The sequence below is a fragment of the Triturus cristatus genome, chromosome 8, assembly GCF_964204655.1.
Source record: "Triturus cristatus chromosome 8, aTriCri1.1, whole genome shotgun sequence".
NCBI classification, from domain to species: domain Eukaryota; kingdom Metazoa; phylum Chordata; class Amphibia; order Caudata; family Salamandridae; genus Triturus; species Triturus cristatus.
The window spans coordinates 86,929,049-86,943,987 of NC_140591.1; the positions used below are offsets into that span (position 1 = coordinate 86,929,049).

The 14,939-nt window shown below is 44.3% G+C and overlaps 1 protein-coding gene across 2 annotated transcripts in view; it reads left to right on the top strand.

Annotated features, from left to right (window-relative positions):
• Positions 1 to 10,916, top strand: part of CCDC191 (coiled-coil domain containing 191) — a 156,790-nt gene extending 145,874 nt beyond the window's left edge. For both annotated transcript variants that reach the window (XM_085621068.1, XM_085621067.1), the window contains 2 exons: positions 3,780 to 3,934; positions 9,738 to 10,916. In XM_085621068.1, the coding sequence (XP_085477194.1) occupies positions 3,780 to 3,934; positions 9,738 to 9,870 (288 nt within the window). In that variant the 3' untranslated portion in view covers positions 9,871 to 10,916. The remainder of the gene's footprint in view (positions 1 to 3,779; positions 3,935 to 9,737) is intronic.
• The last annotated feature ends 4,023 nt before the right edge of the window (positions 10,917 to 14,939 follow it).

Sequence of the window (14,939 nt, forward strand, 5' to 3'; positions counted from 1 at the left end):
CGGCGACATGGAAAAATGCGCACACCTTCACTAGACACTATTGTCTGGATACGGCATGGAAAAAGGATGCAGTAGTGGGACAGGCGGTTCTACGGCATCTGTTTCATTAAGGTATTTATCATAGAATATTGGGATGTGTATATATAGAAATATATTTATATGTATATTTAGACAAATATTTTAAAAACTGTAATGTATGTTAACATTCTATACAAAGCAGCAGAGCCCACTGTTTATTGGGGGTTCTAGCCTGGAAGTGCAATTTGGGATAAGTACTGCTTGCTATTCTGATACAAGCATGTGAATCTATGAAAAATTGAATACTGGAGAAAAAACTAGTTACTTACCTGTACACTATGGTTCTCCAGTATTATCTTTCATAGATTCACATGCGGCCCGCCCACCTCCCCATTTCTCAGGCAGAACCTCATTGTCTCTAGATGTATTTTAGTCTCGCACTCGGGGCTGGAAATCTGAGGCAGGAAGGCTCTGCTGGGGAGTGTGATGTCAGGGCTGGCAGCTGATTGGCTGAGTCTTGGACCAAATAATGATGAGGTTTGGTTAGCAAATAAGATGATTCCCTATGGGATTTTTGCTATGCAGCTTTTTCTTATACTGCTGTGGTCATTCTGTTACCGTGAGACTCCCACCATGACGACGGGGAAGATACAAGCATGTGAATCTATGAAAGATAATACTGGAGAACCATAGTGTACAGGTAAGTAACTAGTTTTATCTTGGCTACCTTAGGCAACACTGCAGTATAGCGGGCTAGATTTGGGAGCGAGTAATCTTCCATGCTTTTCTCACTACGCTCCATTGGAGTCTCTTTTACTTGCATAGTTTAGCCATATATTCTTTTTCCCACCTGGGGAACACACTTGGAATTCAGCAAGATCCTTTAGGGTGGGCCTGAGGGGCTCAGAAACCTGGCATACATGGAGTGACGTCAGACTTGAGACCGAAAGTAACCTTTTTAGTAGTTTGTTCATCTAAATTAATGTAATATATATTTATTTTTAAATTTCATTATTTTATTATCAGATTTTTTTTTTTTAAATTAGCCACCGAAAATATGTTTTTTATATTTATTTATTGTCAATTAAGCTACTAAATGTAATGCATAGAATAATTTCAATTAATGTGATTATTTTTTTTATTACATTTATTTGCAAATGAAAAAGTTATTAATCTAGTTTAAAATAAAATAATAATTTTTATTTATAGATCATTTGTTTTACTATTTAATTAAATATATATTTTTAAAAAGAAGAAATAAATTAATTTATTTTAAGATTATTTCATATGCGGTTCTATTTTAAGTACCTTCCTCCATTGTTTTCTATTAGAGGGTGGTTGGGCAGTGGTTGCCCAGGTCTGGGCTGGAGTACATTTACTGCTGTTTTGGGTTCTTTCTGACTGTCGTAACGTTAAAAGTGAAGATTGTTAATAGCAATTGGGCTACTCTGTGTATGTGGGTGCATATCTGTCTCTAAACCCCTCCCTGCCCCTCCTTTAGCCCGTCCTTGTTCCTTCCTGAACTCCTCCCATGTAGTTATCAATATTCCCCATTTTCCAGCCACTCCCCGTCCCTCCTACATGAACTACAAAAACATATTCGCAAGTTTATGGAGACTCCGCACTCGGGCTGAGGTCTCCACACAGAAAAGATAGGAGAAATGGAGACCGAGACCTCCATATATAGGTGTGTGAACAGGGATTTTTTTTAGTACATTTAGTAGCACTAATGTAATACTGCATAATGTTCTGCTTGTGAATAGGCCCCATTGTTTTCAGATGCTTTAACCAGACGGGCAGCAGCTGCCAATGCAATCGGGCACAGCAGCATTCCGTCTGTTAGTGCATTGAAGGCACAGTAATAATAGCCAACCAGTTTCTTGTCGTTGCCTTTATCTTGCAATAACACACCCAAAGCAGAGCCCTCCCTCTCTTGGCAGTTCAACATAAAAGGTTTGGCATACTCGGGCAATCCTAATGTGGGTGTAAAAGACAGTCCTGTTTTTTAAAGATACTCGCTCTGCCTACTTGACCAATGCAAAGGTTCTGTGGTCTCTTTTTTAACAAAACTTTGCAACAGTTGGACAGTGTTAGCATACTTCAAACTCCCCTGCCTACAGTACTCCGCCATCCTCACAATAATGCATACCTGGGAAACAGTGACCGGTCGAGGTAGCTTTCGCATAGCTTTGATGAAATTAGCACACAGTGTCTTTCCCCTGCTGAGATGTCGTGACCTAAATAGCGAACATGGGGCAAACAAAACTGTTGTTTCAACTTAGACACTTTGTGTCTTTTTAGAAAAATTCAGTCCGCATATCCAGAGAATCAAACTTGCATTGATCCAATGAGCTTGAAGCAACCAACAGATCGTCAACATATTGAACCAGCGTGCATCCTTCTGGGAAGCTGAGGGTGTCCAGATCTATCTTGAGTGCCTCTTAAAAGATAAAAGATAACTTTGCATACCCTTGAGGAAATCTAGACCACATGAGTTTCCCCCCAGAACATGAGAAAGAAAAGAGAAATTGGCTGTCTGGGTGTATGGGAATAGAGAATAAAGCAGAACTCAAGTCTACCACCATGCAGTCGTAATGGTGTACATGACAGGATGGTAGGAGGGTTTGGTATGACAGTAAATCTTGGCTGCAAAACTACATTTATAGCATAAATATTTCACAGAAAGATAGGTGTCGTTACCAGGCTTAAAATTGGAGTATTGCAAGCGGTGACAGTAGGCACCAAAACCCCTTCCTTCAGAGGAGCAGAAATGACCGGGCAGATTTCCACTTCCACGTCAGGGCATTACAGATTTTGCAGCATGAAGGGAAGCTTTTTCCATTAGATTTGCTCTATGTTTGACAGGTTGTGCAATGTAAACAATCTACATCATTATCATGTTCAATAAAATAAAGCAGGTTGATCACGCACATCAGACATTGATTGAGGTGAAAGTTTCACTGTGAAACCAGTTTCACATGAATCATTATTTGCGCACACTGCACCCAGAGCAGCTTTCTCTTTTTACAGAGGAATGTTCAAACCGACAACATCAATAGTTCAAAACATAGTACAATTAAATTTGCATCGAAGATCCCTCCCCAAGAGGTTGCCAGTGGGGTATAGCTCAAGAGAAATGTGTGTTGATCCATAATTTGTTCTTCTGGGCACCACCAGGTCACAAAAGTTCGCTATCACCTGGGGCGCTCCCCAGGGCTCCATACTTTCTCCTGCCATCTTCAACCTTTAAATAGTGCTGCTTGGTGCTCTCCTTGCTGAAGTATACGATAAAGCGATGGATGGAAGGCTAGAGTTAATCTCTGCCACTGGTAATTACACAGGCTGCATCCCAGCCCATCCTTATTTTGCACTCCATCCCACCTAAGTTTAGACCCAGCCTTATGCAAATTAGCCTTGATCCTACTCCAATGGGAGCTTCCAGGCCCGGTCCTCCCGGAACCGGAAAAACTAGCACCCCTGGTTTTCCCTTATTGGGGCTCCTCAAAAGACTATAATAATAAATGTATAATTCTGGAAAGACTGCTGGTTGGTGTTCTGTTTTTCTGTCCCAAAAACAAACTAAAAAACAACAAACTGGACTACCACCAACATTGTTTGGTCTACATCTAAAACCATTGCTTAGTAATACACCAGTTAGAAGAAAGGCTGTGTAAGATTGCACCCCTGGCTAAGAATGGAGCACATATATTTTTGGTTTCTGTGTGTAACAAAAGACTTGATGATGTCTTCCTTGTCCTCAGTACAAGAACTACTTATCCATCATGGAAGAGCGAGCCGATCGGATCTTCAAAGCCTCCCTGAAGAAGAAGACATTCGTGGCCTGGTCGGACATGGTCAATGAGGAGAAGATTGCCAGCTGGGAAAAGCAAAGGATCGCCACCGAGCACAGTCAGAGGTAACTCAATCTGTTTAACTTGTGTCGTGTCATACTGTGAATATTACAAATGCCAATGTTACGGAGCAGGCATTTTTCAGCCAATAGAGTGAGCCAGTTCATTGGAAAACTAAGTACAAATCAGCTACACTTATGGATTAAATGATTGAATGGGGTTGGGGCCCTCCTGTAGTGAATGACCACCTGAGGCATAGGTGGTGCTCTCCTTTTAGTAACATCAAGGTGACATCTTGAAGGAAATGCAGCTAGTGCAGTGTTAGCATGAGAGAGGGATGACCGCTTTGGTTGGTGAGCAGATAATTGGATTAAGAGTGTCTGGGTCAGCTGTGTCAGTTTCAGTTGCAGTGTGAGGCTGCGACCAGAAGTGCGCATAACAAGCCTGAGTGGATAAATAAAATAGTTTGAAATATGGGGCGGAGACCTCCCTGTTTGAAAGGAATGGTTAGTGTCTCCCATTTTAGACACAGTTACTTGCCTCACATATTAGCTTTACCATACTGGATCGAAGTCTATTGAAAGAGCGTCTAGTGAGGAGAGTGGGGCATTAGTGAAAAGACAGAGGAATTTTGGCCGAACAACCATCGTTGCAATAGTAGTCTACCAGCAAGCGACAGGGGTAACTCAGTTCAGTCTGACCCTTGATCTTCCAGCCTGACAGTAGCTGTGTCGTAATTTTCCTGTTTGATAGTTTCAATATCAAGGTAATTTACCATTGATGCTGTTCACCCCCGATTGTAGTCAAAGGAGCATACAGTCTTAGTAGGAATAAGTGGAAGTATAGTTGACTTGGGCCAGTTTATAGATATTCTAGAAAGACCCTCATACCAGACAGGCTAAAATTTGTCTGAGGGTCTCTTTCAAAGAAGGTAATGTCATTGGGATAAAGCAAAACAATTAAGCGGGTAGCAGTGAAACTGAGGCCTCTCTCTGAATTATGCTAAGTCTAACCGCTATGGGCTTCATTTAAATTGTGAAGAGTATAGGGAAGAGAGAGGCAGCCCTGTCTAGTGCCCCTTAATATATCAAATGGGACCAATGGCAGGCTATTCTGCTGGATGTGTGCTGTGGGGTTATCATATAGACGTTTAATCCAGCATGCAAAATTGTCTCTAAATCCAATCTGTTCTCAGATCTAGAATAAGTATTTCCATTCTAACGACTCAAATGCATTGGTGGCCTCTAGAAAAGCGGCTGCTGCATTAATCTGAGGGTCCAGTTGATGTATCAAGGCGAACATAGTACGAGGATAGTGGAAGATGGATTGTCCAGGGATAAAACATGATTGGTCCTCCATGTCCACAACTAGGAGCTGCGGGAGAATTCTACTGACAAGAAGTTTGGCCAGTATTTAATTGCTTGCGTTGATCATAGATAGTGGGTGACCGGAGTTGCATCTGTTGGGATAGTTTATTGGGTTTCAGTATTGTAACAACCACGGAGTGAAGGTGGGAGGGTGCCAGCCCTTTTGTACTCTTTGTGTATAGCCATGTGGTGGGACTCTAGAACCTAGACATATTCTTTGTGGAACTGAGCCGGTAGACCATTGGTCCAGGGGAATCTCGTGTGAAGTTTGGCACATCTAGAAATTGGTTATGCCAATCCCTGAGCCAAGCAAGTTCTATAGTGTCCAGAAATAAGCTGATGTCAACTGAGGCAGAAGATGTTGTGGATTGATAGAATTCTTTATAGAAACCAATAGATTCCTGTAGGATTTCACTGGCCTCATATATGACAAAGTTGTCGCTTCTGCTGATTTCCAAAGGAGGGGTTTGCAAGCGTACGCCAATGCCTGTTCCCTTTAACATAAATTCTTGCCTTGGCCTCCCTGTAGAGATAGTTTCCTTTCCTTTCTGGATCCACGCTTTGTGTATTACAACCAGCTCCCTGCTCTCTCATGAAGCACAGTATTTTTGCTCAAGCATGTAAAGTTCTGTTACCTTTTCATATTGATAATTTGCCCATAATAGCCCAAAGAATTACAGATTATTTTCAAATGCAGGTTCCCCGAATGAGTACTTTGAATGCCTCTCAAATCACAGCACCACTATTTACTAAATGTTCATCAAGAGCAAAATTGACTAATATAGCTGTGCAGATCTCAGCCTTGAATATTGAATCTTACATATCATGAGGAGGCAAGCTAATGCATTTTTGTGTGTGCCTGATACAGATACATCGAGCAAAACAGGGGCGTGGTCAGATAATGTTTTCGCTTTGTCTTGTATGTGGGTAGTCTAGGCTCCATTATCTTTAGAGACAAGTCAGTAATCAATCCTGGGCCATGAACTGTGTGCGTTAGTATTAGATGTGCCTTATTGTCCCCTATGGTGTATGACACACCTGCTATCAACAATGCCATATTTAGACATGATTCGTTTACAGCTGTGAGGCTGCCATGGGCTAAGGGCGGCATGTTGTACATGTCCTATCTAATTGTGGATCAGTAACTACATGGAAGTCACTCCCTCTCCAGATAAGCGCTTATGGACATCTGGTGGAAGAAATCTGGTTATCAATGTTTAGCCAATCAGTGCACACCATAATGATATTTTTGCCTATTATGGTGCCCTGAAATCTGATATACCCTCCGGCTGTGTCCATTATGACTGTGTTTAGTCTCAGGGGGACACCCTTTCGAACCTCAATCACGATTCCACACACATGAGAAGTATGAGGCCTCATAACTGTGCCTACCAGTCTGAACATAAACCTGTACATGATGTGACCAGTGAATTGTGTCTTGTAGCATGCCAGCGATGATGCCAGTTCTATTCAAGTATACGTAGTTCATTCAGACCTCGCACATTTCATATTAGCATTTCAACAGTATACATGGTAAGGTGACTAGAGCACATATCGTAGAGCAGCCATAGGGTGAAGTTGGGCAGGGATGCAACTCTGGATCTGCTGAAGGCCCGAGCAGGGCTGCAACTGTCGATCTGCTGAAGGCCCGAGCAGAGCTGCAACTGTCGATCTGCTGAAGGCCAGAGCAGGGCTGCAACTGTCGATCTGCTGAAGGCCCGAGCAGGGCTCCAACTGTCGATCTGCTGAAGGCCCGAGCAGGGCTGCAACTGTCGATCTGCGGAAGGCCCGAGCAGGGCTGCAACTGTCGATCTGCGGAAGGCCCAAGCAGGGATGCAACTCTGGATCTACTAAAGGCCAGAGCAGGGCTGCAACTGTCGATCTGCTGAAGGCCCGAGCACGGCTGCAACTGTCGATCTGCTGAAGGTCCGAGCAGGGCTGCAACTGTCGATCTGCTGAAGGTCCGAGCAGGGCTGCAACTGTCGATCTGCGGAAGGCCCAAGCAGGGATGCAACTCTGGATCTGCTGAAGGCCTGAGCAGGGCTGCAACTGTCGATCTGCTGAAGGCCTGAGCAGGGCTGCAACTGTTGATCTGCTGAAGGCCCGAGCAGGGATGCAACTGTCGATCTGCGGAAGGCCCAAGCAGGGATGCAACTCTGGATCTACTGAAGGCCAGAGCAGGGCTGCAACTGTCGATCTGCTGAAGGCCCGAGCAGGGCTGCAACTGTCGATCTGCTGAAGGCCCGAGCAGGGCTGCAACTGTCGATCTGCTGAAGGTCCGAGCAGGGCTGCAACTGTCGATCTGCTGAAGGTCCGAGCAGGGCTGCAACTGTCGATCTGCGGAAAGCCCAAGCAGGGATGCAACTCTGGATCTACTGAAAGCCAGAGCAGGGCTGCAAGTGTCGATCTGCTGAAGGCCCGAGCAGGGCTGCAACTGTCGATCTGCTGAAGGCCCGAGCAGGGATGCAACTGTCGATCTGCGGAAGGCCCAAGCAGGGATGCAACTCTGGATCTACTGAAGGCCAGAGCAGGGCTGCAACTGTCGATCTGCTGAAGGTCCGAGCAGGGCTGCAACTGTCGATCTGCCGAAGGCCCGAGCAGGGATGCAACTCTGGATCTACTGAAGGCCAGAGCAGGGCTGCAACTGTCCATCTGCTGAAGGTCCGAGCAGGGCTGCAACTGTCGATCTGCTGAAGGCCCGAGCAGGGATGCAACTGTCGATCTGCGGAAGGCCCAAGGAGGGATGCAACTCTGGATCTACTGAAGGCCAGAGCAGGGCTGCAACTGTCGATCTGCTGAAGGTCCGAGCAGGGCTGCAACTGTCGATCCGCTGAAGGCCCGAGCAGGGATGCAACTCTGGATCTACTGAAGGCCAGAGCAGGGCTGCAACTGTCGATCTGCTGAAGGTCCGAGTAGGGCTGCAACTGTCGATCTGCTGAAGGTCCGAGCAGGGCTGCAACTGTCGATGTGCTGAAGGTCCGAGCAGGGCTGCAACTGTCGATCTGCGGAAGGCCCGAGCAGAGATGCAACTCTGGATCTACTGAAGGCCAGAGCAGGGCTGCAACTGTCGGATCTGCTGAAGGCCCGAGCAGGGATGCAACTGTCGATCTGCTGAAGGCCCGAACAGGGATGCAACTGTCGATCTGCAGAAGGCCCAAGCAGGAATGCAACTCTGGATCTACTGAAAGCCAGAGCAGGGCTGCAAGTGTCGATCTGCTGAAGGCCCGAGCAGGGCTGCAACTGTCGATCTGCGGAAGGCCCAAGCAGGGATGCAACTCTGGATCTACTGAAGGCCAGAGCAGGGCTGCAACTGTCGATCTGCTGAAGGTCCGAGCAGGGCTGCAACTGTCGATCTGCTGAAGGCCCGAGCAGGGATGCAACTCTGGATCTACTGAAGGCCAGAGCAGGGCTGCAACTGTCGATCTGCTGAAGGCCCGAGCAGGGATGCAACTGTCGATCTGCTGAAGGCCCGAACAGGGCTGCAACTGTCGATCTGCTGAAGGTCCGAGCAGGGCTGCAACTGTCGATCTGCTGAAGGCCCGAGCAGGGATGCAACTGTCGATCTGCTGAAGGCCAGAACAGGGATGCAACTGTCGATCTGCAGAAGGCCAGAGCAGGGATGCAACTGTCGATCTGCTGAAGGCCCGAACAGGGATGCAACTGTCGATCTGCAGAAGGCCCAAGCAGGAATGCAACTCTGGATCTACTGAAAGCCAGAGCAGGGCTGCAAGTGTCGATCTGCTGAAGGCCCGAGCAGGGCTGCAACTGTCGATCTGCGGAAGGCCCAAGCAGGGATGCAACTCTGGATCTACTGAAGGCCAGAGCAGGGCTGCAACTGTCGATCTGCTGAAGGTCCGAGCAGGGCTGCAACTGTCGATCTGCTGAAGGCCCGAGCAGGGATGCAACTCTGGATCTACTGAAGGCCAGAGCAGGGCTGCAACTGTCGATCTGCTGAAGGCCCGAGCAGGGATGCAACTGTCCATCTGCTGAAGGTCCGAGCAGTGATGCAACTGTCGATCTGCTGAAGGCCCGAGCAGGGCTGCAACTGTCGATCTGCTGAAGGTCCGAGCAGGTCTGCAAATGTTTATCTGTTGAAGGCCCCATCAGGGCTGCAACTGTCAATTTGCTGTACACCCAGGTGGCCTACATCTGCTGAATTGCTGAAGGTTCAGTCATGGCTACCTCTGCTGAGCAGATGCCCTGGAGGAAGGTTGTAACTATCAACTGCGTAAGATCTCCCTGAAACTCCTATGTAGCCTAGTCAGATGTGACCACAGATAATGTTTTAGCCGCACTGGTGTGGTGAAGAGCATCCACAGGTAGACAAAGTCAGTATCTGAAGAAGGTTTATCTTGCAGTCCACCTGATCTGGGGATCAAACCCTTTGGAATCGGGAGGTTGTGGCATAATAGTGGAACACATCCCAACAATTACCACATAGTGTTTACCTTTCCCCGAATAACGGTGTCTCGCATAAACTTTCCTATTTTCTTTCCCTTAGGAGAATGATTCTCAGTGTATTCAGAGCATGGAGGCGATTCCCAAGAGTACAGAAGGAAGAAAAACTAAAAGAGGAACGAAGGGAACAGCTCCGGAAGAAGGTTGCTGAAATACTGCCCGACTACAGACTGTGATGAGGGGGACCATGAGAAGTGCGCTGAGAAGATAGATGGGCTAGGGCTGCCACCACCGGGCTAGCGTGGACCTCTGCTGAGCACAAGGGGCTCCTAGTTATTGATACCGGGTAGAGTGGTCTCACAATAGCAGGTCAATACCTGCATTCAGGCCCCACCTCACTGTACCAAGCGAAGTCACATTATTCAGTGATGCAATGCCAAACCGCGTGTGTTGCATTTATTCTCTGCCTTTCAGGTTGGACTTGGTTGTCCATCATCGCAGCATGGCTCTCAGACTGCAAGATGGTACTATAGCGATGAACCACATGTTTTTGTTGCTGCCCTCGAATACCCACCGCATGAGGGAGCTAAACACAACTCTTTAATCCAAAAGGGCAAGAACCCTCTATATCCTTCGCTGTATGATGACCAGAGAGACGGGACTTCTAGCGCCACCTTGCCTTAAGCGTAGATTTGTGTCTAGCGCCTTTCTTACGGTGCTGTCTCCTCACCCTGGATTATCTTTATTGTGTCATTCTTTTGAAACCAACAAAACCAAAACCCAACAGACGGTTCTCAAATGGCGCCCATTCTGTCCGAAGGTGGTGATGGCGTCTGCCTAGGGATGATGAATAGCCATGAGGTTTCTTGCTTTTTATACAGGGGGAATGTTATCTAGAGAGGCATGTTTTTCCCTCTGGTGGGTGGCTTTTTCTCTCCACACCAATGAGAACAAACGCTTCCATCTATGTTCCATTCGAGTCTGGAGAGTTGTCTCCTATCCAGAGAAACCTCGCGGTGGAAATCATCCCTCTTGTTGAAACACCCATTGTTTACAATTGTATGCATGTATTGTTTCCAGGGACATTAATAATAACAGACTTATATTTTTTCCTAAAGGTTATAGTATAGCACAATGTTTGTAAATGAAGTAAGAAATAATTCTTATTTTTAATAGTTGTATATAGCCTTTCCGTTTTTAAGCGCTTGTTATTTTGTAATGATATTTTTGTATGTTTTTTTATCTTTTGTTTGCTGTTTAAAGTTACATTTTTCTTTTGAAATGGCTTGGTGTTTATTTATAAGAGCATGGCAGTTATGTTGCCATTTGTTTCAGGTGTCTTCCTTTAAGGGCTGAGCTGTTTTAGTTGTGGCAGAGGGGCAGCATCCTTTGTGTTTAGGAAGTGGAGCTCAGGTTAGTGAGTTATCAACATGTTTGTTTTTTCCCAGCTGTGATGTGAGGGCAATGAATAGCTGGATTTTCTGAAGTGTGTCAGTGCTAGTGACCGTGTATGGGACCCGTGCAGGGCAGACAGAATTGTAGATGGGTCGCTGTCAGCAGAGGAGTGCTCCACATGACATCATGAAAAAGAGAGAAGCCCAAATTCTCTATATTATCTCTTAGAACCTAGAGGTGCAAATCTCCCCTTTACTCGTATCTACCTTTATATGGTGTGCTTGAGCTGACAATAAACATGTTCTGGGGGAGGAGTCATGGTGACATCACACGCAAACGTGCCCTTCCTTGCCCCTCCCTGACCCTCCTGGTGCTGAAGTCAGCCTCTAGTCTGCACTGGGAGGCGGGGATAGGCAGCATAAGAAGATGGGTTCTTGTTGACTATGGGAATATGGTGGATCAGCAGTCACCTTTCAGTCAATCATTGTTATTCAGCTGAAAGCCATAAAGTGAAAATATGTTTTATCCAATCCTTAAATCCAAACATTACCATTTAAAAAATATTAAAACATGAATTAACAATCACTGCGTACAATAATCTCAAATACATTAAGAATGGTTCAATACAACGTTTCCTCATAAAAATGAATCTTGGAATCAAACACTTCAGTCCTCCTAATGTTTCCTAATTGCAAGGGCAATTCTTATTAAATCTTTAATTGCATGATAAATATCTGGCATATATATGCAATTGCTGTAAGAACACCAAGTCATCCTTTAATTGTCTAATATTAGCTCGACGTAGGACAGGCACCAGAAAGTGAATCCTTGGAGCTGACTGTAGGAAGCAAACCAGCATAAAGTTATTGGTGTTTTGAGTAGAAACATTGTCACAGCGACGAGGTGGGAGATCCTGTTGCCAGGTTTCCTGCAAAGGAAAAGCAACCATAAAGTGCACTGTCCTTGGTCTTAAATGAGTCAAGTAAAAAAAAGGTAGGCGGGATTCAGTGTCCAATCTAAACAGGGTTCCATCCCTCTTGTAGTTGATGCAAAAGAGTACATAACTACTGTTTCCAAAGACGAAGCCCTTTCTAACCGCAACCTCACACCGTGCTTAAAATACAGCTGTTTAACCATATCTTTACAGCTGAGGGTTATCGACTGACGGTTCTTAAAAATTTCAGGGTTACCCATCAACTCAAAAGTTTTCCTTATATAAAAAAAACATGGTATCTGCTCCAATTTGTCAAGTGAGAGGCAGTCCTTACAGTGAATTCTAGCAAAACCTGCCTCAGGTTTGCCCCTGCTGTTAATCCATAAAATCAGCTGTGCGAACCAATAACCTTTTCCAGATAGCATAGCCCTGACTTCTGGCAAATAAGTATCTGTACTCCAGGGTACCAGTAATACTCTACAAACCAAACTATTTTCGGTACGTATAGAGTTGCTGAATTACTATAACCCCACACACCCGCTCCATTAGTCTCTAACTGGGATCAATGTACTTTTATAAATGTTTAACATTTCCTTCACTGACTTATGGCGTAGTCCCTGCACAAACCTTAAGATAGCCTCTGTATTTCTACTAAATTGTTGTAGTCTCAAAGTTAAAAGGGGTGTCCAACTTAGAGTTGAGTTAAAAAGAATTCCCACCTAATTTAAAAGTTTTCGTCTTTTCTAGCTGTACACCCCTTATTTGGTAGGGCATAGACATTATTAAAACGCACACGTCATAGTAAATGATTTTGAAAAATGTACTTTTAAATCTGGGTCTTCCATAAAGGTTACAAAAATATCCAACAAATCTTGCAGGCCATTAGCTGACTGCATTGTCCGCATATAGTAAAATTGGAATGGACTGATTTTCCCATCCGGAGTATATCCTTTCCCTTACATAATAAATATCTATTAATCCCGTTTTAAGCTAAAATTCAAATGGGGGTAGAACGCACCCCCGTCTCACGCCGTGAGTTGGTACAATTTGGGAGGTGCACTCGCATTATATATCATAACGGACCTTAAAAGATGGATCATAATGCTGGTGTCTTAATAAAGTGAGCAGTTCCTTTTCCACTCCCATCTGTTCCCTTAAAAGACAGAGTTTTGAGCAGTTTACCAAATCGAAAGCGCTGGGGGAATCCATAAAAACTAGATGTAAAATGCCACCTCTAGCCATAACATATCTCCCAGCTAAACAATAAAGATGAAGGCACTGTTCTACAGTACCAATTCCAGATTGGAAACCAAATTTTACTTCATTTAAAAATATGTTTTTCCTCAGCCCAGGTCTCGAAGCAGGACAAGAATTCTCGAGCCAGAATCTTGGCGCTAAACCCAATTAAAGACATTGGTCAATAGCAACAAGGTGAACATCTGTTGCCTTTTTTGGAGATTGTCACAATGGTGGCCGGCCTCCACGATTCAGGCATTGGGCCAATCAGTAGTTCTTAAAACATTTGTTATCAATGGTGCCCATCAAGTAATGCTTGCTTTCAAAATATCTACTGGAGCACCATTTATTCGGCCTTGGTGCAGAAATGCTCCTTTGGATTGCTGAAGCCACGCCCTCGACCTCACTCAAGTTAAAAGCTTGCAAAGAAGGAGCATCAACGGGTGCTTCTCCGTCAGACTCCGTTAGAGGATCCTCCCTATTTTCTGAATGAACAATTGTTGAAAAATGGGCCACCCATTATTCTTCTGGGATTAAAGAGTCAACCCTAGGAGATTCGTATTCAGAAAAGAATGGATAGTTCATTACTTCCAAAATCTTGTATTATCCATCCCAATCACTGCCTCTAATAGATCGTCCCATGCCTTACATTTTAAGCATCTTTAACTCTCTCAATAGATGGCGGACGAGTTAGAAGAGCTGCTTTCAGCTTCTCACGAGCCGCCGAGCAAGCTGCAGTAAACCATCTGCAAGAGGTGCGTCAGATGGTGCAGAATTGGGAATAAGCATGTCTCATTTTGATGTGCATATACTTTTAACTCCATTTTGTATAATGCAGGGATTTAACTGCTGGGAAAGAATCCATATTCTTCAAATACTGCATCCCACAAGTTTTATTTTGTGATCTCCCAGATTTCAGATTAAGATTGCAGGAAGCAGCAATGGGATTGTGATCACTGGAACATTTACTAACAATTTTAAAATTCATAAGCAAAAGAGAGAGATCAGTTGAACTCATAATGAAGTTAATAGTACTCCATTTAGAATTTCAAATAAATGTGGAAATGTGATTCCGCTCCTTGTACAACAACAATAATCCTTTATTCTGAAGCATAAAACATCCATAAAAGTGCATAATACACACTAAAAAAACTTTGGCAAATTTATGAGGCATAAATATAAAACTCCTTGTAAATGTTGTCCCTCGTAGAGACTTAGTTACATTTCAATATTAGTCTGTGTAAGGCCTCTCCATAAACAATATGTTTAAAATGTGTCCTAAGTTCATTTTTCAAATCCTTAAAAACGCAAGCCGGCAGACCACTGAACTCACAGTTAGGAAGATTAAAATCCCCTACCCAAATTAAGAAAACAGTATGATTACTTTTCAGACAGAATTGTTTTAAAAACTGGCAAGTTGATCCATCACATTTCTGACGCAGTGGTTAAAAATATCTTAACAGAAATTATTCAGCAATATATCAAATTCTAGAAGGAGGAGAGTGATGTAACTAAGAAGTGTGTCGAGGACCAAACTTCTTAAACTCATACAGGCACATGCATCAAAGCGTTTTGCGATCGCAAACGGTGCGATTCGCAAAAATCGGCCGTTTGCGATCACAAAAATAGCTTTTGCGATGCATTAAACAACTTCCCACTCGCAAATTAAGAAATCGCAATTTTTTGCGATGTCTTAAATTGCGATTGCATTTGAGGAATCACAAAATGCGATTCCTTAAA